This window comes from Cyprinodon variegatus, unplaced genomic scaffold (assembly GCF_000732505.1).
Source record: "Cyprinodon variegatus isolate N-32 unplaced genomic scaffold, C_variegatus-1.0 Scaffold30, whole genome shotgun sequence".
NCBI lineage: Eukaryota > Metazoa > Chordata > Actinopteri > Cyprinodontiformes > Cyprinodontidae > Cyprinodon > Cyprinodon variegatus.
The window spans coordinates 1,003,136-1,031,087 of record NW_015150483.1 but is presented as its reverse complement, the minus strand read 5'-3'; the positions used below and the strand labels follow the sequence as shown (position 1 = coordinate 1,031,087).

Genomic DNA, 27,952 nt, shown 5'->3' with positions numbered 1-27,952 from the left:
TCTGCTGCTACAGAGCCAGTGAGACTCGGGCAGGCAGAGGGGGAAGACGAAGAGAGAGGGAGAGGGGGCCTCCTGGCATCTCTGAGACAGGCCCAGAGAGGGGGGAGAGGGGCTCCAGGAGCAACACAACGTAGAGAGAGACAGAGAGAGAGCAGTAGGTGGAGAAGGAGCATCGGCAGAGGAAAGAGGTAGGGCGATAAAATCAGAAGCAGGGTTTGGCAGGAGTGGAGGGAGAGGGTGGGACCTTAGCTGAGGAGGGAAAATAACACTGAAGAAAAAAAAAGTTTTGAAAACTGAGGGAAAGAATAGAATAGACAGAGCATGTGTTAATGTTGGAAGCCAGAGGAGATCCATGGAAGAAAGTCATCATCCGTCAGCATGTTCTCTGACAGTCGGGCCACTTCAACGCCCAGGGAGCAGAAAGGCTTCAAGACGCATGGCCCCCACTTCATCCCATGGCTGCGCAACAGTCTGAAGGCTCACCATGGCAGCGCAGACCTGGGGCTCAATGGGGCATACAAATCCAGCTCAGAGGCCCGCAACAGCCTGACCCCACTGGAGAGAGCCAAGGGGATTGGTTTGTTCTCCATCCAGGGAAAGGACCGGGCAAAGAAGGGGGAGCTCCGATGTAATGGCATGGGTAAGCTGCCAGTGGTGCTGAGGGGGAACCACATCCTGCCAGGCAGTGTGGGGAAGCAGAAGGATGAGAGTCCTGCCAAGTGGAACAAGACTAAAGAACTGGACGTGGACCCTATCACCAACACTCAGCTCAGCCCAAAGGAAGGACTGACTGACAATTCCTGCTCTGCACCAGAGAGCCAAAATGTTGGCCACACAATTCTCCGTCAGACGCAGAATGACACAAGCAGCCCCTTAGTGAGGAAATACGGGCCTTTGGTGGGGCCCCATCCTACGCCTATACCTGTGCTGCTGGCAGAGAAGCCCAGCTGTAATGTGCCTGTTGTGGTGTGCATGGAAGACAGGGAGAGGAAGATGTGGGACTACACTAGTCACACCACCTACCACCAGAGAGACCTCCATTCATCCAGCTGGCTGGGCTCAGACACTCAGGAGCTCATGGAGAGACAGCATGGGTTCACCTCCAGCTTCAGCTATATCAACAAACACAGCAGGAGCTCACAGAGCCAGAGAGACCTCACAGCCCTGAGGGAGCCCCTGAATGGCCTCATCTTTTCCACAGAGACCCCTCCTGAACGCCTGGGCTGCTTCTCAACTCTAAGAGGCCAGAGGAAACCCAGGCTGAACTCAGAACAGATTGCAATCCTGGGTCAGAACCAGACATGGGTACAGCACAAACCAAACAGAGACCAGGAGCCACCGAGGAAGGGAGCAGGCTGCAGCAGAAAGGTGGTCCGAAACCAGATCAAACGAGTGGTGGACAACCTGGAGCAGGTTCTTACATCACTGAGGGACATTCAGCAGGAAATCAAAGAGGTAAAAAAAAAAAAAACAATATCACAGCTCTTTGTTGATTCATGAATTGGTTCTCTGAAACTTCACCACATGAGCTGCAAAATTGTCTCATTTCTTTCCAAGGCTGAAGGGTATGAACATAAACAAATCAGGGCTTTACTGCATCCTTCCTCATTAATTTAGACATTATCCTCTTGCAGAAAATATTCTAGCTTTTGCAGAAAAAAAAACCTTGAGGGTAAATACAGATAACAAGACAGAATACAAATGCAAATTCTCAGCAGTATTAAACAAACAGAAGAGCATCTGCAGCAGTGATGCATGCAACTAAAACATGTTGCTGTTTCTAAAACTCTCCTTTCTGCTCCCCAGACACAGGAAAGTCTGGCACTTTGTGCTCAACTCGGGCATGCACTTCCATAAAGGTAGAAGACACAGTAGTTATGGCCCATTTGCCTGATGCATTCAGAAGATGTTTTAGATGATGCAGGGTGACATTAGGCAAAAGGCTTGCCTCTAACATCCTCTCTTTTTCCCCACTTCTCCCTCCCATGCACAGCTGCTGCTCGGGGCACAGCTGGATGGTGGCCGGCGCTCTTTTATAATCCATTTATGTCTGAATATCTGTGCCTCGTCCAGTAAAAGTGACACGCAAATCTTTCCTCCTGGCATCTGATCAGAGAGGTCACAGCCAAACCCAGAGGTAGCAACTTCATCATCCTGACTTTAAAGAGTTTTACGTGACAGAGTTAACATCACGGTGATTAAAGTTTATATGGAATAGAGGAAGAAACACCAAAGAGTAATTGATAATCCTGCACTTAAAAACAGAGGCGACAAATGAAAAGGAGAAGAAGATGCTGTAAAGTTGTGTGGGCTAGTTACTGTATGTCTGGTGCATAAGCAGCAGTGAGCAACTGATGCAAAAGAAATGGAGCGAAGCAAGGACAGATCATATATTGACATGGACAAGTTATTGCCCTGCTTAAGCTGTCACACATTTTCTTACATGACTACTGCATACTTGAATAAGAGGGATCTTATTTTGAAAAGGACAAAAAAACAGCAACACCTACTTGGATTATCAAATCTTTGAGTATGATTTTAGGTATTTCATCTATGACATACATTTAAATACACCCCCCTTTACTCTGAGACAACTAAATGAAGCCCAGTGGCTTGGTGAACAGCAGAGAGTAAGGATCTGTTAAGGAAAATGATTTGTTGTTCTTTTATGAAAGAACAAAACCACTAGAATCCTTGATTAAAGCCCGTAGCCAAGTAGACGACGCAGCATACACTGGAAAGAAACTTCCCTTAAAGTTTAACTTTATGCAAAATGTTACAGGTGAAGGAAAACTAACATTGAGGCTCTGCTGTGGAGACTGTGTCGGTAATTGCAATGGAGTCCTGGAAGAGAATCGGTTAGTAGATGGATTCACCTTCCAGCAGGACAGAAGCCCAGAAAGGAATGGTTTCAATCGAGGTTTGGCCTAGTCAAAGCCCAAACACCAAATTCATATGAGAATCTGTGGCCAGACCTTGACATTTAAAGTCCTTCTTCCAATCTGACTTAGCTTGAAATATTTGTACTGTTTTAGGCTCTTGATGTACATTGGTGAGAGAGTTATAGTGGCAAACAGTGGTCTACAAAGGGATTCGCCTTTTTGTAACCTTAAAAAAACTCTATAAAACGTGCAATTTTATTGAAATTATGCAATTATATGCTATTTTCCTTTTGCCGTGTGGCTGGCACAGAGAAATCACAGCAAATGCATGAGAGCCTGTAGGGTTCAGAGGGTGTTAATACTTTGATAGAGCAACAAATTAACTACATAGCATCTATTTTGTATGCATTAAGTGGAAAAGAATACCAGAAAAGCAGGGGGCATACATGAGTCTGACAGTGATAACCTGCTGATGCGTTCCAGTCAGGTTTTTTTAAAAACTGCAACATGACTCAGAACTTCAAGAGAAGAAAGTAAACTGAGGGGAACCGAGTAAAACTTTAATGACCAAGCTCAACAGCAAGCATCTCTCAGCAATAAAGGGTAAGCCTGTGTTGTAGACCTGAGGGGTCAAAAACATTGTTTTTTTTTTTAAATTAACAACCTCAACAGCCGCAGCTGAAAAAGCAGCCCTTTTATCTCCTGATATCTGACATTAACAAGCAGTACCTGCCCAGAGTCACTGGATGTGCATATACATGCAGCATCTTCAAAGCTTTATGAAAGGCTTCACTCAAAAACAGCCACTGCTAGAAAAAAACAAAAGCAGACAAACAAATCAGGTCATTCTTTGGCATCGGCAAGGATGATGTTTAACACAGAGGACAAAACTCATCCTGCATGGGCTAAGGATTTATCTGTGCATACAGAGCAGGTGGTGAGCTAGGTCAAACATTTTCCCAAGCGTAATTTTCTCCAATCTCTCCAGCCTCCGTCCTCATGCAGCTGCCTGTGTGTTTGTGGGTTGTGTCGTTGTGCTAAGCTTTTATTAGTGCATGTGTGCAGAGCATACAATTATTATTCTCTACACCCATTTTGCATCAGGACATGTGTGTCTTCTTTTTGATATATTATGGAGCATGCTTTTTACTAGCCGAGTAAGATGCATTAGATGGGGGGGATGACTAAATTTAGCTTTCACGCCACTGTAACAGTACTCTCATTCTGTCTTGGATGATTTTAATATTTTTGCAATGCGACAAACAAAGATGCGAAGAAGGCCTCCTGAGATATTTATTACAGTTTTCTTTTTTAGGCATTTTAGATGTTTTCGCTTTTTTCCATTTAATTTGTAGGAATAAATATGAGAAAGGATGAAAAAGCTGTAAGATGAACGAGTTTTAGCTGTCTGGAACATTGGTAGATTGAGCATTTTTAGTTTCAAGGCTCTAGTAGAGGAAACATAAAAAGATGTTCTGTTACAACTGGTCGTTTAAATCTACAAAATGGCTTGTTGTCGTTTACAAAGCTGATTTCTCTAAAGAGGTACTTTATTGACAATAGAGATTTAAATCTGATTCAAAAGAAAGATGGACTAAATCATCTAAAGTACTAAATCTATTCATGTTTTGGTATACTTCAGGGTCTCATAGTTTAGTTTCTGTTTAATTTTCTACATTGGTGTTTTATTTTCCTAGGCTATGACATCACATTTCACAGATATACCAATGATAATTTAAAAAAAGTGAAATCTAGATCTGCGTTGTGGATCAGGTTTCAGAAATGTTTCATTGCAGCAAGTCAGTCCCGGGTTTAATTCCAGGTGTAGAGTTTGCATGCTCTTTCGATGTATATATTTCCAAACTAGTCAAACTGGTCACCGATTTGTCCTTAGGAGTGTGTGCATTGTTGTTTGCCCTGTCTCTGTTTTGTCCTAAGATGGAAAATCACCTGTTCTTATGTTAATTTAAATGTCGTCCAAAGACTGCTGGAGATAGGTGCCTGCTCCACGAACCTGCAAGGATGATTGCTGGATTGATGGAGCGTGCTTGAAACTTTTACAAACAGAGAAAGTTGTACTAAGGCTGCAGAGTGGTGCAGTTTTTGAATTCTTGCCTAAAGCAAGAAGGTCATAGGTTTGATCCTCAGCCTTGGATCTCTCTGCATGGAGTTTGCATTTTTTCCCTGTGCTGTGTACTCTGACTTCTTCCCACAATCCAAACATTAGTGTTATTAGTGACTCTAATTGGCTATTAGGTGTGACTGAGTGTTTGTGTGTGTCTTTGTGATGCACGTTCAGGAACTACTAGAGACAGACACCACCACCCCTTCACATTGATGGAGAAGCGGTAGAAGAAGGATGGATGGAAAATAGCATAGCTTCCTAAAGATGAAATAGTTTCTTTCTTTAAAGGCTCCAAAATGTAGTTTAATCCTTCGCTTTGCCCTCTGTAGAATATTTCGAAGGTCTTTATGTAAGATTCACAGAGGGTTCTAGTGTAACTAGGTAAAAATGTTGGAGGTCAGTTTTTACAAGCCTATGGAGTGGAACCACATGTGTTTGTTTTATAATTCTAACCCAGACTGGCAGCTCATTTTCTCTGTGATCTTTTAACTCTACATACTCAAACCCACCATGTCACTAATGTCGGCTGAACAAATGCTCCCTGTTGTTTCCATTCCAGGCTAAAACTAGAGGAGAATGGGCCGTTGTAGGAGCTCTGCCTGGACTGTAGAATGAACTTTTTGTACCAATCGAGATCAACCCAAACCGCATAATTATTCACTTTAAAACCAGACTAAATTGTTTTGTTTATTTTCATTGTCGTCTATATTCTTAATTAGTACTGCACCAATTTACAGGCTCTTATTGTGCCTTTTTATCTAAAATCAGGCAATTAATAATAAATAAAATGGTCCAAACCGTAGCTAATCCTGTGATATTCTGACTTAGTTTTTGTTTTGGGTTTTTGCTATAGTTAGATAAAAACATAGCTTTCTGCATCATTAATAAAGCCCTATTTGATATGAATGCTGAAGGTTGTATTATTGATGCCTTAAGGGCTCAGATGTCCTGATTTCACTGTCATCATCTGTTTTGAAGAACTTTCTGTGGGGAAAAGATGCATCCTCAGATGCACAATCAAGGAGGTGTATGAAACATTAATCACACTGAACAAAGGTGGACTTCCGTCATGCAATTTGAACATCTGCCTCAATGCTTCCTGTAATCAAGGGGCCCCCAAAAGCAGCAGGTTTATTTATTATTTGTCTATCATCTTGTCTGCTGTACAGCGCTTCTTTATAACTTCCTAAACATGTGTATTGCTGAATCATGGTGCTCTGGAAACTCCTCGACCTTTTATTGAAGGCAATTTAAGGAAATTAGTGACTCAAGGATGGCTGCATTTGAAATGAGGGAGTGCAGAAAATCTTAGTTTTCAGTTTAAATGAATCAGCGGTTCACCCACTACTTCTATGAGTGGCTTTTGTGGAATAAATAGTGAGTAAATTATAAAGACCATCATGTGTTTGTGGTTAATATGTCACCAAACCATAAACATCCCCCACATCCTCAACACAATTTGAACTCAACATGAACTGTAAGACATATTTAACATTTATAATGGACTGGATTTTCCCTCTGAAAAGAAATGTTTATAAATTTGACATTTTAATGTCCAGATTTGAATATTTCTATCGGGTTATTGCTTGTTTAAGAACAACTGTTTACTGTTGAAAATCGTGTGTGTACAACGTTAAGATATGGTGTGAAGAAAGCTGTTACTCTGTGTAAAAATCAGACTAATCAGAACAATCAAAAGTATTCCCAGAGTATTCCACAGCAAAATAAGTTTGTGGTGTCAATCACTGCACACAGTGAGAAGCCTATTGCGGCTCCTCTGCGGTGAGGCGAAAAGACAGATCTGATGCACAGTAGGGAAGTTGTAAGATATTGTTTGCCTCATACTTGCAAAGCCTCCCTTTCATCTAGAAATTAAGAAAGCTTTAGTTTTTTTTTTGCAATTAATACTTTAAAGTATATTGGGGTTTCTTCTGAGATACATCTAGAATATGAAGAAAGTTCTCAAACCTACAGGCTTCAAAAAAACAAAAACTCAGGATCCCTGTCATGTTAGTTTAAATTTATGGAACAAATTCCATAAAGCGTCTGAAACAAAGGCAAATAGAATCTTGCAAAAGTATGGATTCTCCTTAAATGTTTTTTATTTCACATCTTTCACATCTTGCTATGTTTCAGCATCAATTCAAAATACTACAAGGTGATGCATAGTTTGTCAAGACAAAGGAACAAAGCAGATACACCATAGATACACCTTCCAGATCAGGACTGCCCACCAAGCCTTTCGGGTCATGTAAGGAGAGAGGTCAATCGGAGCAGTTCAGGATAGCTGCATAAAGATTTTTTTCATGCCATGTAGGGTGCATGTGTAAATTATGGAAGAAATTAATGGTCCGGTGGGACCAAAACTTAAGTTTTTGGTCTTCAAAAACTGTGTGGGACGAGAAATTAACATTGCTTTTTACAAACGATAGAGGTTACATCATAACCTTTTGCTTTTTTGGAAGGGCTGCAAACACAAACATATCATATTTTGATTCATTCAGATAATATTTTGTTAACCAAAGTACATTTTCCTTCCAGGCCTTAGTTTTACACCATCGTTTAGTGGTCAGGTACATAAGTTTGCATTTGTTCAAAATGAATGTTATGTACAAATGCGTTTTATAAGCAGGGTATCACCAAAAATAAGACACCTTTTATTGCTTTCTGTTCATTGTTTTAATTCTTTGTAATAATTAAGGCAAAAAGCCATTAACAAAGGTGTAAATAAATAAAAATAAAAGTTTAATTGGGTGTCTGGAGATGCTTTCATGACCCAAAGTGGCCCTCTCTGTGGGAGTTATTGAGACCAACATAAGTGGGAATCCAGAAGTAGTTGATCACTATCAAAAGGGACCAGTTGTGTCTTAAAATATGCATATATATATATATATATATATATATATATATATATATAAAACATTTTTTCAAGGATATGTTTATAAAAACATTTTAGAAATACTGGCTTCAGATCTGTCAAAAATATCTACGAAGGGAGCTTTAAAATATAGCAAAATCTATTTGCAAGAGATATTAATTGTTCCCTTCGGGAGAGTGTTGCGGCTAATTAGAGTTTTTATTTATAAATCATTCTCTGTGTTTTCTAGGTTGTGCAGCAGATTGACTATCTAACCTCTTCCATTGATCTGGATGATGAGGAGCAGCAGATAGCAGGAGAAGAAGCTAAGCCTCCCAGCGACAGCAGCTACAGTTCAGCTTCTAGCTCCAGTGAGGTGACAGTACGCAGCGCCCAGCAGAGGCCTCCAAGAGCTGAAAACCGGTCGGTGGACTCCAATGGTTCCCCCAGTGGAGAGAATCACAGCAGAAGTCTGCCTTCACAGAATGGCCAGCTGCACTCCATTACCACAGGCTCGCTGTCTGAAAGGAGTCGGACTGTTAGACTAAGTTGTGGTACCATGCTCTCCCCAAGAAAAAGCGTATCTCGAGCACACACAAACTGTCCTCCCTGTTCTAATCCACCCCCTCCTAAAAACCCGACCACCCAGGATCAAATTCAGTCTCCTAAAGGAAACATCCCTGCGCGACCTCCCACTCCTGGGCTTTCTCCTCTAACAGTGAACCTCCATCACCCCAGCAGCCCTGGATCACAGCCTTCCTCCCCTCTGTCTCCAAAGCTTTATCCACCTCCCGCCCTTAGCCCGTCTGTCATCATAGAGACCAAAGTCGGGTCATATCAGACCCCACAAGGCGATCTGCCATCTGCTGGACCGTTCTCATCATCACTAACCCACCCTCTGTCTGCCAGCTGCCCACCCACAAACTCTGAGACCAAACGTTTGTCCCAGCGCGACAAAGAGCGGCGAGCATCCTCAGCGGGACCCTCACATGCCTACGCTACCAACGCAGGTACAGCTAAACCCCCCACAGGACAGGGCAGAAGGGGCCGCAAGCCCCCACCTTACCCCCATCACAGACTCTCCGAGCCCCCGAATAAAGTAAGAGAGGCCAGGAAAGCTCCTCCGTACCCAGAGAAAAAAAGGCTGCTCTCTACCACGGTGTGAGACAATGCAGCAGAAGGGGGGCAGCCAATCGAACGGAGGCACATAAACAGCACCAGCCAAATGTCTGCCAGAGTGGGGAGTGATTTAAGGCGGTGTAAGGCTCGCCAACTTCAGCTGAGATCAAGTTTCCAGGGTGACAGGATGCAAAGGTAACCCAGGGTGAGTTGCTAAAGCCAGGAACAACTGCCTATTTCTTTCCTTTCCCTCTCTGTTCTTTAATCTCCTGGGTACGTACACAGGCCATAATGACATCTGCTTGGCTTACCGATCAGGTAACAAGAGCCTTTGTGCAGATGTTCAATTTGCACCCCAGTTCTGCGCCTCCCACAGACTTCACAGCTAAAGGGCAAAGGTGAAAGGCATTATTACCCAGAAACCAGAAGGAAACTGCAATTACTTCAGAATGGTGAGACAAAGATAGAGGTCATTACTTTATTGCACCTCAGCCCATGCATCCAGTCATACTCACTCAGATGCATCAGCATCGCCTGTGGTAGGTAATTGCTGTCAGGAGTCGTGATGCTATGATGAGAACTCGGTGCAGCTCAAACTACTGTGGCACAGCGGTGTAAAAACATACAGGAGAGGCAAGGTCAGAGATCTGTGGTACGTCTAGAGGCAAGAAAAGCTCTCAGGAAAAAAGAAGCTTGGCAAGGCCACAGAGGAAAGGTACAGGCCAGCATTGGGAGTCACGTCAAGGGAGACAGTGGGCAGGTGGCCATACGTTGTACCCTTCACCCAACCCCCTCTGTGTTGCAAAAAAAATCCCATCTCCTTTGCTGCCTCTGGAGCGACCCACCTGGCCACAGCCTCCATCTGCTCCCCTCTAAATGTCAGGGGGATGCAACAGGAAAGAAACAAGGAGCTGGTGTGTTAGAGAGGAACGCCAGACAGATTGATTACATAAATACAACACAGAAAATCAATAGTTGTTTCATTTAGGACATGAATGCTGCTTTAGTTGATCCTTTTTTTCTTCTTGGTGACCCTTTTTTTGAAGGTTAAGGCTCCTGCTTGGTTACAAATTATTCTGTTGTGAACAAATTCAATGAAACGATCAAAATCAGCAGTTAAGCTCATTATATTTACCCTGCCTGACTGTGCCACACATGCTCATATCAGAATCTGTTGTTTTTTTTTTTAACACCTAAGCTGTTTCCCAAGACAGGCATTATCAGATTTACTCAGTTTTCTGGGAATGACTAAAAGATACTTTTATGTGAAACTATTTTCAGACAGAGATTAGCTGTCAGCTTATCCAGAACCAGGATGTGAGCCTAAATCAACTAAATTAGACTTCTCTGATTTTTTTATGTAAATCCTTTAAAATTCTGAGCGCAAACTGAATCCAAAAATCTTTCTTCTACAATTCTTGATTAAACACAACATGTGCCTCTGAAGTACGGTACCCTGCATGAGCAGTTTATCCCGGAACTGAAAAACTATGCAGTCTGAATGAGGTGTTGCTTAAATCAGACACATTGGAACCACAATTACTAGTACACGGTCTGAAACACTAAAATTAATATATAAAAAAATTAAGCAATATAAAAATTTTAAACTTTTAGATTAATAGTCAGCTGTCCACTTTCACCATAGCTTTTGGCATAATAAACTCACTTTGAATGCAATATCTCATAAGTAGGTAATAGCTTTAAGCAACTTTTAATCATATGACTCAAATTAAATCACATATTTCTGGATTTAAAATTGAATATATAAATAAACATGAGTTGAATTTCTCAAATGTTTTAAACAAAAAAAATATTAAAGTTGATTTAATTTTAACTTATCTAACCTGAAAGCTAGAAAACAAATATATACCCAATTATATTGACTCCATTTAATTAGGTTTGTCAGTTAAAATCCAAACAATCCAATCAATTATTTTCTAAATGAATCACAAAAGTGGCTACAGTGTACAACGCCTTGTAAAAGCATTTATGCTTTTTCTTTTTCCCTGAAGTTCATCACATTTTGTCACCTCAAAAATTGGGTTTTAATTTGACGGACAAAAGTTTAACCAGATTCTCATTGTGATTTTTGTTCTGGACTTTGACTGGGCCATTCAGCACACAAATATGCGTTGATTTCAACCATTCCCTTGTAGCTCTGGGTCTGGTTTAGATGGCAAAGATAACACAGAAAATCATGTTTTTCTTCTCCCCCCCATTTTTTTAAACAAACAGAATAAATACATCAAAGACCGCATCAAAGATCACTCGCTGTGCTTTGAAAAATATTATGTAATTTATTCTTCAAATCGTACACTGTCATAAATGTAAAAAAGAGGGGCTTGATTAAAGCTATTTGAAATTATAGTAGAGAAGATTTGGTGTTATGGAAAGTATTAATACCTGCTGAAATTTTCTCAGGTTAAAAACACAAACATCAATGAGTTTCATTGGGTTTTTAATAAGTACATTAATACAATCTTGCAAAGATTGTGAATTGAAAGAAAAATAATACATTGTTTTGAAAGGATTTCAATGACTTAATCTGTATTCAAAGCCTCTCAGACAGTTTATCCAATTTTAAGATTTTTAGGTTATGTTTCTACCTGTTTTAATGAATCTAAAAATTGAAATTTGTGCACATTGTTTTTGCAGCACAGCTCTTGCTGGTCAAATTGGATTTACCGTAATAACCATAAATATTAATTGCAGAGATGGGAAGTAACGCAGTACAAATACTTCGTTACTGTACTCAAGTAGATTTTTCTGATATTTTTACTTTACTTTACTACTTATTTTTATGGCGACTTTTTACTTCTACTCCTTACATTTTTACACAAATATCTGTACTTTCTACTCCTTACATTTTAAAAAATTGGCTCGTTACTTTAGTTTTGAATCATTTCAATGGAGTTACCGTTATTATTTTTCACGTCATCAATACCAAATTCAATCTAATTGGATGGGAATCTACGTTGCATTTGACGCACCGCTACAAGATGAAGCGACAGATTCGGCGGTATTCATTGGCGGCAAATCATTGTAGCTTGGTGGCGGTGGCGTTAGCATAGTAGCATGGACGACGAGATGATTGAAAATGAACACAACGGAGATCTAGTCCTATTGGCAGACATCCATTTAAAATGTAGGCAACGGCATGAAATAAGTGGTTTCTACTTTTACTTTTATACTTTAAGTAAATTTACAAGCCTGTACTTTGTTACTTTTACTTGAGTAAAGAAGTTTAATCAGTACTTCCACTTTTACCAGAGTATTTTTTAACACAAGTATCTGTACTTTTACTGAAGTACAGAAAGTGAGTACTTTTGCCATCTCTGATTAATTGTCAGTTCTTTGAACAGATTCTCAGGTTTGGACTTTGACTAGACCATCATGACACATTTGCAGCTGGTTTCCTCTTTAAAGATTAACTTCTACTAATTAGCTTCATGCATTTTACCATCAAGTCTGATCTGTTTGCTTGACCTGAAGAGAACAAGAATGCAATTCCTTCAATGTCATGTTTGAACAGTGCGGTGTTCTTTTTCTACCATGTCACATCAATGCTTCGACCAGCGTGAAATGCTATGCTGGTTTTCCTCTACACAGAGCATTTTTTCCAAATATATCAAAACGATAATTTGACCAGATCTCCTTTCTAAAAAAAAACTGGATTTCTTTTTGATTTTCTCTGAACTACTTTCAGATGATGGACTGAACAGTACTGCATGAGATCTTCGTTCACTGACCCCAACACTACTTCTAACACGTTCTTATTCTTCATGATTAAGGAAGGGTTAGATTATTGCACTGGTCTAAATTCCAACGCATATCACACCTTTAAGTTTTCATTAGTAAAAAAAATAATAAAAGATTTCCCTTGAGAATCACATATAATAATAGCATTAAGGAGTGTAAGACCTTCGGCAAGGGATTATATACAGTCTGCATTCACATAACCCATCCTTTTAGCTAGAACTAAACTAGAGCTATGACATATCCATTTTTTATGTATAACATGCCTCAAACAAGCTGTCATCTCAGCTCCAAAATATTGTACGTGTTTCTCCTGATAGTTTCCTGCGATGTGAGGAAGCTGGATGTAAAGCTTTTCTGCTGGTGTCAGACAGTACACAGAGCTGGTGATATGTGCTTCGGCTGACAGAAACAAGGCAGCTCTGGGCCCCATAGACAGAGTGAGCAAATGGGCAAACAACAAGCTGTTCAGATACTGAGGTTTTTAACTCAACAGCTCAACAGAAACAGGTCAGAATTTGGCCATCAAATTGCTGTAGAAAACAGAGACCGCTTTGCTGCAAAGGTATAGGCTGTCAGGAAATTACTTAAAGGTATAGTGGAGGATGTTCTTTTTCTGGGTGGATCATCAAAAGTGGTCTTCCTAATTGTCATTCATTCTGGTGATATGTTTACATAAGACCGTCCTACATGCTCGTCCCCATTTTATTTATTTTTATTTTATTTACCGATAGGGAGTCTGACATAGTGGGAAAATTGAAAATCTCCTTTTGGAAAGTAAGCTTGTATGAGTGATGCAAACAGCAACTTTTAAACAGAGCGTGCACGAGGAGAAATGGGCTCGTGCATGCTCTTGCACACGTTTATTAGGAGTTCCCTCTTGGGAACGAGTGCAGGGTTGTGCATCTACATTTTTTTTAAAGTGGAGAGGGTGGGTCTTTTCAAAAATTTGCAAAGATCCTCTATTATACCTTTAATCATTGGCAGCTGGCCAATAGAGGACGCTAGGGCGTCGCCCCACCACAATAGACCTGATTAAGACATAAAAAGAAAAAAAAAAAAAACATTTAGCAATAATAATCAGCAGTCCAAAGACAGATGGAGATGGTACAGTCTGTCCTTTTCCAGGACCTGGTTTAGCTACAAGACTTGGCTAACTGCATGCAGCAAGGCCAACGCTTTATTCTGCTTTCCCTGTTTCAAATATCAGGATCTGACCCAGCATGGATAGACAGGTAGGCCAGTTTTAGAGCACTTTTTAGAAAAGGCAAAGAATGAACAATCTGGGGTTCACATGGAAATTGACATGATATAGTGCACTTTTTGTAGATGTTTGTTAATTTGCATGGTTGTTCTTAAATAAACACAATCTCAGAAAATAGTTTTTATATATAAAAAAATATATATAAAGCTGACTAATAGCTTCTCATTTATTAAATTGGTGGTGCATTTTTTTTAGGTCTGTGACATCATATTGGAGCATTCAAAACCCAGATTTGCCTTCACAAAGCTTCAGAAGGGCAAGATTTATGTACAAAAAGTAAACCTGTACATGAAATGATGTTTTGTTTTAGTGTTTTTATAATGTTTTTTGTCTTTGGCTTTCATATAAGTATATTTGTGTGAGAACTTGCGTACATTTGATTGGTTTTTGGTATACGTCTATTTTGAATTTATAGCTCCCCATGGAGAATACTTGCTATTCCAGTTAAGTTTTCTGCAGGTGAACAAAAAAACTCATAATATTCAGACAAAAAAAGCGCCTGAATGGAGTGTTTTCAGCTTTGGCGTGTGACTTGTGCATGCAACAAACCAACCCGTTAGCACACAATCTAGATTTTCTCTGGGCTTAATGTAATGATGGATAAATCCCTCCTGACTCTCTATCTCAGTAAGCCCACAAAGATCAGCACTCTATACATCCCCATATGTGCCTCTGGATTTAATAGATCCTCTCTGCAAAGCTTCCTCTCCCTCCAGAAATTAACAGGAGACAATGAAGGCTCTCTATCTCTTAAAAAACATTTATTTGAGGACAATATATGTTAATTGACTATGCTTACTGAATACATTTTAAGGCTACATTTTTATTACTCTAGCAAAAAGGGTCTCATACATTCTCATTTAGAGGTTCTGCTTCCCTAAACTGGTCCAAATTAGGAATGCATTAGTAGTGCTTCTAAAAATTATGGTTATTGGACAGATAAGATGGGACATAAAAATGCAATCCTCGCTTTGGCCCGACCCTGACAGCGCTCAGAATATTTAACGCCTCAACACAGGCAATCAAATTCCTCCTCTCTTTTCATGTTTACCCTTCTGACAAGGCTACGGCAGCTTCAATCAGACCTCGACTGATGTAACCCGACAGTTATCTCCACCATGGTGACAATGTGTCTTTATTCAAACACCCATCAAATTTCATCACGATTCACAGCAATCAACAGGTAGGAAAAAAAGAGAGGATGCTTCTATGAAAATAAGTAACAAGCTTTGTTTTCTCAGTTAGGTCGAGATCCGGGTGTGATCTTTTTTCCTATTCTGACCCTCCCCTGAGAGAGACGGAGAGCTTGGACGGCGACAAAGGGACTCGGCTGAACTCCAGGGAGACACGAGATGAAAGACGCAGAAGGTACACCTATCCCAGCTAATCCAAGAGCAGAGTCAAATCAGAGAAATCCTTAAATCTGGATTCAATCCTTTGGGCACTTGCAGTGTTTGAGGGTTTGGATCAATGCTGGTAAGATAAAGAGGTCGCAACGCATAGGAGAAGAAAGAGCAGAGAAAAAGAGGTGGGAGGCATGTGATAATGAAGCACTTCTGAAACCTGCACAGTGTGCTCACTGATCCCCACATGTGGCACCGGGAGATGAAAGCAAACGGTTCAAGAGGGGCCCGCGAACGAGTGCTGGCATTTTGATGCCTCACCTGGAAACCTCCAAATGTCTGTGCATACTTTCTATTTCATCACTTCGGACATCTTTAGGCTCCCCATGATCGTTCCAGACTCCCATTTCTAGAGGTTTCCAACTGATTTCATAACATTCTAAGTAGAAAGTTTCAACATCAGTGATGAATCTTACTTCCATTCATCTGTAAGCAACTGATGTTTCATTATAACTCAGCACAGTGGGTAACAGCTTTTTAAAACAGCCTTTCAGCATATGACCAAACTGAAATCAGCTACATTTCAAAATCTAAAATCCTACTTTTAAAAAGACAGAACACAGACTCTGGATGTTCGTGACTTGGAAAAAAAAAATCAAAGTGTCATGAAAATGTGAATAAATTGAAGTTTTTATAGCACATAAATGAAAAGTTTAGGAACCAGAGATTCTTAAAAGTTTTAAAAGTTCTTCCAATTGGACTGTGAAAAGTACTGAAATTCTGATCCCTTTTGAATTTTTAAAAGATTAGGTTTTCATTTCTGGCACGAGTTGAAAAAATTATGAAACTTGTTAAAGCTTTGTCTGCCATCACAGCTTTCAATATCAACTAAATAAATTAATGTCATGAAACTCATAGCTCCTAATAATCCATCTCCTAATGTTTCCTGAAAACATTTGTCATGTCCTCCTTTATCTATATTAAATGTTTATGTATGAGCTGGAACAGCCTGTGAAGGTGCAGTTCCCTTTGGGGGACAATAAAGAATGAAGCTAAAGGATAAAGGAACCCATTTGAATGCAACTTAATGCAAAAAGCCCTTAAGTTCTTTTTTTTTTTTTTAAATATGCTTTGGCTGTTATCTCCTTAATAAATAGAAAAGGGAACAATGTCTGGAGAAATTAACCAACCAACACGTTTTCATTCCTAGTTTTCATTTCCAAATCAAGAAACCAGTGGAAACCAATTCCTGGTACCTTATTTAACTGAAAGTTAAAAAGTTTCCTTTATTAACCAAAAATATGTAACATTACACTAATAAAGGTTTCAAATCATTTTAATGAGATTCCAGAGAGGTAAAAGGAAGAATGGAAAAAGAAGAATGCAGCTGTGCCCCCTCCCCTACCTGTTACTTCAGACTGGTTTAGCAGTGCAATAGGTGATGTAAATAGCATTGATACATACACTTGTGTTCTATCTTGAATAAAAGCAGCACAATCCAGTTAAACTTTTCAATTTCATTGCATAACATAAATTCCATAGTCGTCATATATAAGCCGATGGATGTCTTAAACACCTCAACAGTTTGCAAACCCTAAAAATATATATATTTTTTTCAAACAGCTTTGTCTTATCAGGAAAAACAGCAGAAAACAAAAACCCAGCTTATGTTTGGAGCAATCAGATGTGGTGCTTTGAGTCATCTGCAGCAGATGTAGATAACGAGACGCTGAAGTGCTCTCCATCAACAGCGGGGCGGATTACAATGAGTCGGAGCAATATCTACTTGTTTAGATGTGTGCTGCTTCATAATATCGGGGATAACTCACTCTCCTCCCAGGGCTACACATCATGCATAAATCTCCTGCTAATCTAACATGAATCTATGCTGGACAGATCCCACTCTGACGCCAACCTTTATATATTAAGACACCCGGAAGATCAAGCCAGAATCAATTTATATGCAGGTTCAGAAACTTAAAAAAACAAAACAACTACTGATTTTTTCTTTGTCTGCATAATCAGCTAAATCATCTTCATCTTTAGTCGAGCCAATCTGAAATTCCCAAAAAGAAAAAAAAAAGAAAAGTGCTTGACATGTACTGCAGCTGGCATAAAGTCTCCTCAGGCCACCATCAGTTTCATCCTGCTTCAGTTTTAGGTTGTTCCTCAGGACTAAATCCATGGTTCAGTCATTACTGAAGGTGCTGTGACTGAGCATGACTTCTGTCCAATCACAGCTCATCGTGTCTGGTTCGTCCAATGATGGTCAGCTTGGAAAGTTGAGCGCTGAACTTTCCATCATTGTGGGTCACTGGAAGCGAAAAAGGATAATGGATTACTGTTGCAGCCACATCCACTAGAGAATAGTAAGCATTAGACTGATCAGTAAGAAAAACAATATTTGTAATAGCGGGAACACTTGAGCTAAAAATGAGGCGTCAAATATGCGGTTCTGAGAACTAGATGGTGAAAATTTTTCTATAACCTAAGAGAATTCTAGGGATGAAAAATGACCAGAACTGAAAAAGATTACTTTCAGATTCCAACTGTTGATTTTAACCTGCTGTTTTACATTTTTTCTCTTTTACTTTTGTACATTTAGTGCTGACTTTGCATGAGGCATGTTATTTTTTTTTGGTTAAAAACATTTTTAACAAGTAAACAAAAATTAAATCTCTGTCTTTGTTTCATATTTTTCAGCTTATTCTCAAGTGATGCACTCTCCATCTTCCAAACACATATGGGACAAATAAAATATATAGAAGACAACAATAATATGATTGCACTGGCATTTTTCCAAGTAAAGCCAAGACAGTTTTTCTCAAAACTTTCATGGCAGAAAAAAAAGTTTTAGTGCTTGTTTATCGTTCAAGGAAGAAACCCTGAGAAGGATCTTCTCCATCCCCAAAAGCCCATCAGTCTGGATATTTAGGGTGCAGACTGTAAATTGACCTTTCTTCTATGGACAGTTCTCACCTCTAACACTTTATAATCACACATTTATAAAATATATATATATTAATGTTAAAGTATGTTGTGACGCTCAGCAGGCAGAAATTAGGCAGTAGATTTAAAAGCACAGCAGGTCTATTTTCCAACCGTATGGGATGCTTGGTGTGAGGGATTGCTGTGGAGTCAATGAGTCGATGCAATCCGCTGGTTTTCCTTTGGTAGAAAACTATGGACCAATCTGTCTGTATGTTCTGATTGAACTGTCTCTGTAAAGTGCCCTGGGATGACGTGTGTTGTAGAGTGGAGCTATATAAATAAAACAAATAGAATTGCCTTTCCTCTGAGGGAATCTTTCATTTAGCATGCCTTTATTTAGTTTAAAGAAGTTCCCACGCCTTCTGTTAGACACTTACATGCAATTTTTCCCTAAAGTAAAAGCTAATGCATTATAACTTTACATATCTATCTTATTTTCCTACTTTAATGCAGGTATATTTAGTCAGAAATAACCTCTTGCACTGAATACAAAAATCTACATTTAAAAACTGATGGTTATAAACTGAAATAACACATTTTAACAATATTTAACACAAATATAACTGTAAAACTCAATAATACTAAAAAGTCAGATGAATTCTCAATGAAAAACTGCTTTTAAAATCTTCTGTATGAGCAAATGTTTTCCAACCAAAAGTGAAGCGTGAAATAAAACACTGCTGGATTGTTCTTTTAAGCTCAGTAACCTCAGTAAGGTTAGAATAATTATCATAAATTAGTGTTTATCTTTGCTCCCCCATGTTTTTTTTTTTTTTTTTTGCTGCTTGCTTATGAGTTCAAGATATGAAGCAGATGAAAATCTTTCCTTTCTAGCAATTACAAACTCTTCTATATCATTCCATTCATTGTGAAATATACAAGCGAACAATTATATTTTCTTTCATATTTCGTAGCACTGAAGAAAAATGTCAGATTTTTAACTGTGGAAAGCTGTGGATCTATATTATAGAGAAAAAGAAATCATTAAAAGATGTATGCGTTTGGACCAACATAATGTAGTTGTAGTTTTAGTATCTTATATCCAAGTTTTTACCTGTAGTTACCATTTCTTCCTATGGGTGTCACTGAGTTACTCAGACCTGAACATCCCCATCTAGTGTTGCAGGAGAAGCAGGAACATTTAAAAAGCTTTAGGACATGAGTAATTAAAAAGCCCCTTACATACTGTACTACACGCCGATAAGCAATCTCTGCCTGGAATTCATTGCTCTCGCTGTTTCTCAGTGATGGGATTATCCTTAAGTCTGTCATCGTCGCCGAGTTTGGAGCCTGTAAGCCTCCGTACTTTAGCGTCTAATCTGCTGAAAATGACAGCTGAAGTAAATTGCTGGTCGGGGTGACTTGTCAAACCCTGCTAATCACAGCCTGGAACTGAAGCCACAGTGGGGATTTGTGCAGGAGCTGAAGAACAACAAATAATGCTACAGGGACAACTGTAAAACCCACTCACAGCTGGAGCGTATGCGTCGCAGGGGGAATCTGCAGGAAGCTTGCAACGTGATAATGGGAGGGTAGGGAGGTGTGGAGGCAGAGAAAGAGACGGATGTGACAGGCAGGGGGAGTTGATTGAACACTTGGAGACACAATCAATTTCTCACCTGTTGATTCTCCTATGGTAAATTCCTCTGGCTTCAGAGGCACATCATGCTGTCCTGCTGCTGCTGTTTGTGACTGGAGATTCATCCGGAACGACGAGGAGGAAAAGTTGGGAAAAACAACAACAAAAGAATTAGGAAAAAAACAAATAAGAGGTAGCATAGAGAACAGTGTCATTTGCAGTGTGAGGAGAAGTAGGAATATATTTAGATTTAGTAGCAAGGTCAAAGCGATGTGTTTCAGTAGGGAAGGTTGTTTCAGTCCCCTCACTCAGTGAAGTCATTTTCTCTTTTTCTTGTAGGGCACAGAGCCAGAGCGGGAGGAGGAGGCATGTTCTCTCCCTCTCCATTTCTAATGACACCAGTGTTAGGACTGTCCTTGCTGGGGGAAAGGAGGCGTGTCAAGGTGTGCCTCGCATCGCCTCGCCTCATGGACCACGACCGCATCAGCTGCGGCCGAAAGTGACTGACCTCAGAGTCCAGACATTAACCTTCCACATAAAGCAGTCTGTGCAAAGACAACTTCAAGTTTGACTCCAAAAACTAAAAAAAGAAAAATTTTCTGTGTGGCTCGCACTGAAGTGTAAACAGGAGCTGAAGCCGTTGTAATAAAAGCAGAAGGGTCGAGCTCAACCAGCTTTAACAGAGACACTTATACATCCTGAAAACATTTACTTACGCCTTTTTAATGATGTAAAAATGTCGTTTTAAGTTTCTAAATCGCTTTTTAATAAACAAAGATATTTACCAAACTTAGATGAGGAACTGAAATTAATTTCTTTTCATTTTTTCTTCAGAGCTACTTGACAGATCTATCTTTAAGTTGGATGACTTCTGGTAAACATATCAGTTCCTAAAATTAAATTCTGATCTCAGAAGCTCTAGAGGGACATTAAAATGCTTTTCTTGGTTTGTTAAGGGGCATTTATCTGCAGTTTCTCTTGCAGTTTGTAAATCAAAACTCAAATAAATAATGGAGTGGAACACAAAATCAAGTTATGATGTCATTTAAATGCTGTCTGAATTAAAAATAAAGCACTTAATTTTATAGACATCTAGATTTTCACATTTAGATACAAGAAAAAGGAATAAAATCAAACATTTTATGACAATAGTTTTCTCACACTAATCCAGAGCTGGAACATGATAAAAGCATGCTTTATAAATTTCCAGACGATGAGCTTGATGAGTGTTTAGACTGCCTTTATGACTCAGACTCACAATAAATCCCTTAACTAATGCTATATGTTTAATCATTTTCATGCTGATCCAGGAGAGGCATGGCTCGGTTGACAAATTCTGCCATTAAATGTTTATTTTGTCACAGAAAAATCAGATCAAAGTGTCGATGTTGACATTCCTTTTTTTTCCTCATCTGATACTAAATGTGTGGCTTAGAAGAGGAAATATGTTTAAATAAACGAGAAGCTGCAGAACATGAAAGTAGCCTTGAGTTTCTTTCCTGAGCAGCTTCTGGTTAAAAGCTTCGTTATTTGGAGGCTGTGCAAAAAAAAGAAGTGGGAATCTGCCTCGATTTCCTCACATTGGTACAGATACAGAGTAATGAAAAGCTTTTATCTCTCCACTGACAGCCTGTATGAGGCAGAATGGAAACACCAAGCAGACATTCTTCAATGCTGTTTTTTTTTTAAGTTTGCCTGAGCTTGAGTGGGTTTGTGGCAGCCGATCGTCAAATGAGAGATTCTCATCTCTGAAGGAATGGCCCAGAGTTAAAGGCTCTACAAAAATCATGCAGATTTCTTTTTCTTCAATTTTATTTGGCTTAATGTCACTACTGATTTTTTTACATTTTGTCCTAGAGGTAGAAAAATAAATGATCATTTGGCTCTAGTTAGTATTATTTTATGTTCTCTCACAGCCTGAATAATCCAGGGCACATTCATCGAGATTTGAAATCTAATTTACAAGAATGACTGGAGGAAATAACCGCACCAAAAGATATCGCACATAAAATCCAACAAATGACAAAATATCAGCGATCAGCCCTCATATTCAGTGGGCATGAGGGGCGACTCTCTGGATGACAGAGATCAGCACATATTCATGTAAACAGAACCACAAAAAAAGAAAATAAATAAAAAAGAATGAACAGCTTGGTTTTATACTTACAAAAGCATTGGCGTATTCAATTTTGGTTCCTTTCAGCTCAGCTTTGAATTGGGTGAAAAACAGGTATGACTTTCCCTGAGGCCTGAAAGCAATTAGAAACAGAAATGCTTCAGCTTGCAGTGCTGTGAAAATAGAGTTTCCTCCCCAAAGATTCCTCTAGTTTTGCTTTTCATATACCGTAGTTGAAGAATTCAGATGCACAAATTTTAATATCAGACATGAATGCTAAAAAAAAAAAAAAACCAACAGAAAACAGTTTTTTAAAGATTAAATCAATTAAGGGAAAACTGGAGCCAGTTTCACAAATGACCTTTTAATTATAAAACCACTGTTAACATGATTTAGACTAACATAAAATGAGTCTTTTACATTTCAAAAAATGTTTGAATTACACGCAATCAGGGGGGTTTTGACCACCGTCAGTCTCTTTAAGGTCATCTACAGCTGTGTTTCCCAACCTTTTTTGACTTGTGTACCCTTTTTTATTTTTTATTACCATGAATACCAATCTCAGTCAAAAGTGGAACGTACAATAACTGATTGTAAAATAAAAACTATTTTACTTAATATTTTAACTTGAGAATTTAATTATTGAACATTTCATTATTTCCATCTCAAATGAAAAAAGCATAAATATGTTTCCTGGAAGTGTGTAAGGAATTGAAATAAACACAAAATAAAATCATATTATAAACCTGTATTTATAAAACAGGAGCTCCTTTATAATTACATTTAAACGTGATGAATTGGGAGCAGAATACAGAAATAAAATTATACTCAGACTTTGACTACTAGGTCAATCCAGAACCTTTTTTTATTTTTATTAGATCCAGGGTTTATACATGAATTCTCTTATTTAATGCTTTTTAATGCTCTTTTAATTCTCTTAGAAATAATCTTAATGCCATCAACAAATACCCATGACTTATATATACACGGCAAAATCCTTCACCATCTTCACCATGAACAGGCTGCAGCCATGTCCCAAGTTCCTCGTTTTCCCGCCACTTTGGTTCAAATTTGCACTTCCCCCCCCATTCTCTAGCCTTTTCTCCGCCTCAAGCTTCTTTTCCGAAGCATTTTAATGCCACGATTAGCAAATTTAATGAATTTTAATGCCAATTAAGGCCTTATTTTTAAAAATAATAATTTAATGATTTTTAATGACCCGCGGACACCCTGTAGATCAGAATTCATAGTATGGGAAGCTGTCCTGTTCCTGGTCTGTTTTAATTAATTCAGATCCTCTAAAGACCATTTCTCTAAAGTATTGGGAATCATCAGGATCCTCTTTGGACAACTCAGACAAAGACCTTTCTGGGTTCCTGACAGGATTTTTTTTCCTCTCGGCTGGTTGGTAAATGTCATCAATCCCAAATTCAACAAAGCAATCAGAAAACAGAGCTGCATGTTTCCGGAAGTGAGGTGCATTTTATAGGTGGAGGACAGTGCTGCACCCCCTGCTTTTTCATTAAGTGGAAAAAACTATACTGAATTATCATACAATTTTGAAGCAAGCCTTTCAACAAGAGTGAAGTCCTCAATCTTTAAAATGTGAAATGTAGACAGCAACACCATTAGCACAGCTATATATTTTCTTATCGTCTTGTCAAATTTCTTATTGACAGGACATTGACCAATCAGCTTACAGGATAAAACACATCCAGTCAAAACCCACAATTCCAATTTAAAATCCATTGCAGAGCTTAACACCTAGACTATGCTTTGCATCTGTAAACAGGCTAAAAGGTAATAACTAGCATGTAAAATATTGTAACTGGGATTTTTTTTTTCTTTTTAAACACACATTATCTATGAATGCATAAAATGAAATTCTCGTTTTGGTAAACAATGATGGGAGAAAAAAAATCACAAGTACCCATCTTGATTTTTCAACACAACATATAGAAGACTGGAAGTCCTGTTCATATGAATCTCCTCTTGGGGTTAGGGTGTCCAATGTGGATAAAGGCTCTTACTGCATGTCACTGGAGTCCCAGCACCATTATGTTTCTCTCCTATTCATTTTGGTGATAATATATTTATTTTAATCCTACTTCATGTTGTCAGACAGGTTCTATTCAATAGATTTTTCCTCTTGTGATTCAATTAAAACAATTCTGCAAACAGGAGTGGGGGGAAAAGTCCTTCAACGTAATGAAGAAGACTAACTGTTGCATAGCAGTTGCTGCTGCCAAAGGCAGCTCAACCGGCTGTTAAGTTTAGAGGACTATAACTAAAAAGAAAAGGTCAGGTTGATATGGGTGGTTTTCCTCTTCATTGTGGAAACTATAATCATTTCAAAAATCTCTATGTGCTCAGGTTACACTTGTTTGATACTAATGATTTTGCCAATCTGAAAAATTTAAATCAATTTAAAGCATGCAGTCATGCTTGATTAAAGTCTGTATTGCCTTGCTAGAGGTTTTTATTTTTAATCTTTTATGGCTCAACTGACTAAAATCAATGTGGAGGAGCTGCAGATGGGACGACAAGGGTCAGCAAACTGAAGACGAGGAACCGCCGCAGAAAGTTTGGTACAGTATGGTGAGTGGGCAGGTATTACTCATCTATTGAGGAAATGCATCTGTTCACATATAGTCACATTGTGGGCATGAGTCCTCCTTATTGGGACTGAGAGAATGCATCCATTTCAGGTGACGACATGTTTTGCATTCGAATCGAAGTGTGTGCAAGTTGTGTCTCACCTCCACACAGAGCAAGAAAACAGTCTGTCATCCTCGCTCAGGCCCACGCTCATCAGCCATTGCTGTTTTAAAGGAGAATAATATTTCACTGCTTTGCCAGCTGGGATTAATATTCAATGAAACTGTGGGAGACGAGTGATCAAGCAACAGCACATACCTCATTGGTTCCTCCTTGTGAAGCATACGTGAATGTGCACTCATACTCACTCTGAAACAAAATATTGAGAGGTTTGGAGCCAATAAGTGTTCAAGGAGCTTTAATAACACATTAATTAGTTTCTAATAAACTACTAACAAACAACATTGATTAACTGATGCATTATTCTTTCATACAGCTATGACATTTAATTTAAAAGTTAACCTGAAATTGATAGTTTACTTATAATAAAGTACTTTTCTTCTCCTGTTATTTTTGTAATAAAGATTCATAGATTTTTATTTTATCATTTTTAGCCAAAAGACAGTTTTTTTTATGCTTTTTCATTAGCAACTTCACTGTGTTTAAAATTAGCAACCTTTCAACATCACCTTAGGAATTCAAAATGTTGGCCTCCATAAACCTTTTGCAGTAGATCTCTGTGTAAAATGTTTAAATGCCCTCCAAGGTTGTAGTAACCCCTTTTTTAGAGATGTCCCAATAAAAAAATAAATTTCCGACATGATATCGATATAGTAGCTTTTAGAATTGGCCGATACAGATGTTGACCTGATACACGATCAGCACAAATCATCCATACTTGTATTACTCATTTTGGGTGGAACATTGGAAAGGCTTCATCAACTGTTTGTAATTAGAACATAAACAATAGATATGAGTCAACTGGCCAAATTATTATTAACCAACATGTTGCAAAAATTTTGAACAGAAGCGAACATAAGCGGAGTGTTTCTATCAGCTTGCTGATAACAGATTTTAAAAGCAAGCCAATATACTCTAATATTCATTTTGTGGCTGATTTTGGACTATTTTCCTCTATCAGTATCAAACCGGGCCATCCCTATTTTTGCATTTCTACATTTTTCCTTTCAAATCACTTTCTGGATCCAGCACCATGAATGGACAACTTTTTTGTTGTTGCAATTTTAGCCCATTCCTTATTGTCTTTGTGGAGGATGCAAGTCAGGCGTGTCAAACTGTTTCCAGAAAGGGCCGTGTGGCTGCAGGTTTTCTCTCCAACCAAGCAATAGCACACCAGACTCCATTCATCTCATCAAGTGAGTCCAATCTGAACATGATGACTTGATGAGATGAATGGAGTCTGGTGTGCTATTGCTTGGTTGGAAAGAAAACCTGCAGAGACACGGCCCTCCCTGGAACCACTTTGACTTCCCTGGTGTAATTGATTGCTGTACAATTGCCAGGTCAGCAGACATCCCTGTGATCATGAGGGTAAGAATGTAACCTTTCTATGTTTGCATTATTTTTTTATTGGTCTCAGTAATATTTTCAACTTTCTGTGAAAATGAAGTTTTCATTACCTGCAATGATAACTGTTAAAATTAGCAGAAAAAAATATGCTACTAGAAAAGGATGCTTAAATTCATATTGTAATTTATAGACTTCAGTGAGATGCATCCCCACGTCTGTTTATATTTATATTAGGGTTGTCAAAAGTATCGATACTCAAAAAAGTATCAATACTGAAACGTTGTATCCGGATACAATACTCATTTTCAAAAGTATCGATACAGTGCTACCACCAGTGGCACCTAAGCAGTCATTCATCTAAAGTGCAGAATAGGGGACAATGCACTTTCAGAACACTGTGTGATTGAATAATTCTGAGCACTTTTTAGTTTCAGACTTTTTTTTTTTCAGGTGCAGCTGCTGAGAATTATTTTTGTTTCTTAACTGGTTTGGCTAGTGTCATTGTTATGTGTGCAAAGCATAGCCAAGTAAGGAAAACTTTTTATCAAACTTGCTTAATATTGTGCACAGCAAACAACCTCAAAATATTGTTCTTATTGTTTATTGTATTTATTTATTGTATTTTAATTATTATTCAAAATATTTCTTTTGAAATTTTGGAGTTTTTATTCTTGAGGTATCGAAAATGGTATCGAGTATCGTATATTTTCCTTAGTATCGGTATCGAGTTGAAAAGTTTAGTATCGTGACAACCCTAATTTATACTAAAGATTTAGTAGAACAATCCTTCTCAGGTATTATTACACAGCAAAAGATTAAATGTGGTTTTAAACTTTATGTGATCCTAAGATAAGGAGGTATATTTAAAACAAAAACAACAAAAAAACTTGTTATGGAAATCACCTTATCAAATATTTGGTGACATTTTTCTGTACGGAACATCAGCTAAGCACGCAAATAATTTCCTGGTTTGCATGAGGAAATTATTTTTACTCAACATACATGAGCAGTTTTTCTTCTTAGTAAATAAATAACAATTAAAAATGTATATATTTTATACTGCGTTCCATTTAGAATATCGTTAAAGTTTAGGAAATGAAATACCTTATCAATAAAAATCTAAGAAAGACAAACAAAAACCCCTCGTCCAATCAATGAGGTCCTTGTGGCAGCTCAGCATAGACGTGTCAGCGTCTCACAGGCTGTGTCGTCATCATTAAGCGACTACACCTAAGCGGCGGAATGTAGTTTTTCCACTTTAGTCATTTAAAACAACTAATTACAGACTGTTAATTAATATGGCGTGCATTAATAACATGCGTTTTAAAATAAATATGTTGGCTTATGATATTATTACAGTAAAAATGTCTTAAATTGCTAACTAGGGGAAGGAATGTATAAACCGAAATAAAAAATAAACTCTCTTAATTTATAGCAACATAATCAAGAATCACCCGGGTTAAAAATAATGGCAGAATTATTACACATTGAAATTATGTTCAAGTACCATGCCAATGAGGTTAGAAGTAAAGAAAGGCGACTCACAATTCCCTCGGAGAAAGTATGCACAACTCCTCCTGGTTTAACGTTGAACTCTACAGTCTTTGTCCGCTCAGGCGACGATTTTCCCGGGACAAACAGCGACATCAGAGCCCATAAAAGCAGAGGCGACATCTTCATGAAAAGCATAATTTTTCTAGCTTGGAATCGGTCTCCTCTGAATGTATGGTACGGTATTACCCTGAGCAAGCACTCCGAATGCGAAAAATGCCCCGTCGACTATTAACATCGT

The 27,952-nt window shown here is 38.6% G+C and overlaps 2 protein-coding genes across 2 annotated transcripts; one reads left to right on the top strand and one right to left on the bottom strand.

The window, feature by feature from the left end:
* The first annotated feature begins 34 nt into the window (after positions 1–34).
* Positions 35–21,249, top strand: LOC107101050. The gene is made up of 4 exons (XM_015399809.1): positions 35–1,455; positions 8,115–9,188; positions 15,245–15,371; positions 20,256–21,249. Exons 1-2 carry the CDS (start codon positions 379–381, stop codon positions 9,027–9,029), a joined length of 1,992 nt encoding a protein of 663 aa, XP_015255295.1. The 5' UTR covers positions 35–378; the 3' UTR covers positions 9,030–9,188; positions 15,245–15,371; positions 20,256–21,249.
* mydgf (myeloid-derived growth factor) lies at positions 15,119–27,952 on the bottom strand. The gene is made up of 6 exons (XM_015399821.1): positions 27,706–27,952; positions 24,949–24,999; positions 24,792–24,853; positions 22,084–22,165; positions 19,957–20,029; positions 15,119–17,660 (listed from the first exon to the last, which is right to left on the bottom strand). The coding sequence occupies exons 1-6, from the start codon at positions 27,847–27,849 to the stop codon at positions 17,581–17,583; spliced, it is 492 nt and encodes a 163-aa protein (XP_015255307.1). The 5' UTR covers positions 27,850–27,952; the 3' UTR covers positions 15,119–17,580.

Bases quoted from the DNA above. Each gene is read 5' to 3' on its own strand.
- LOC107101050 (XM_015399809.1), top strand. From the start codon at position 379: ATGTTCTCTGACAGTCGGGCCACTTCAACGCCCAGGGAGCAGAAAGGC. The intron at 1,456-8,114 runs GTAAAAAAAAAA...TGTGTTTTCTAG, and splicing joins TTCAGCAGGAAATCAAAGAG to GTTGTGCAGCAGATTGACTA.
- mydgf (XM_015399821.1), bottom strand. From the start codon at position 27,849: ATGCTTTTCATGAAGATGTCGCCTCTGCTTTTATGGGCTCTGATGTCG. The intron at 22,166-24,791 runs GTGAGACACAAC...AATTGCTTTCAG, and splicing joins TTTTCTTGCTCTGTGTGGAG to GCCTCAGGGAAAGTCATACC. The intron at 20,030-22,083 runs GTAAGTATAAAA...ATGAATCTCCAG, and splicing joins TTGAATACGCCAATGCTTTT to TCACAAACAGCAGCAGCAGG.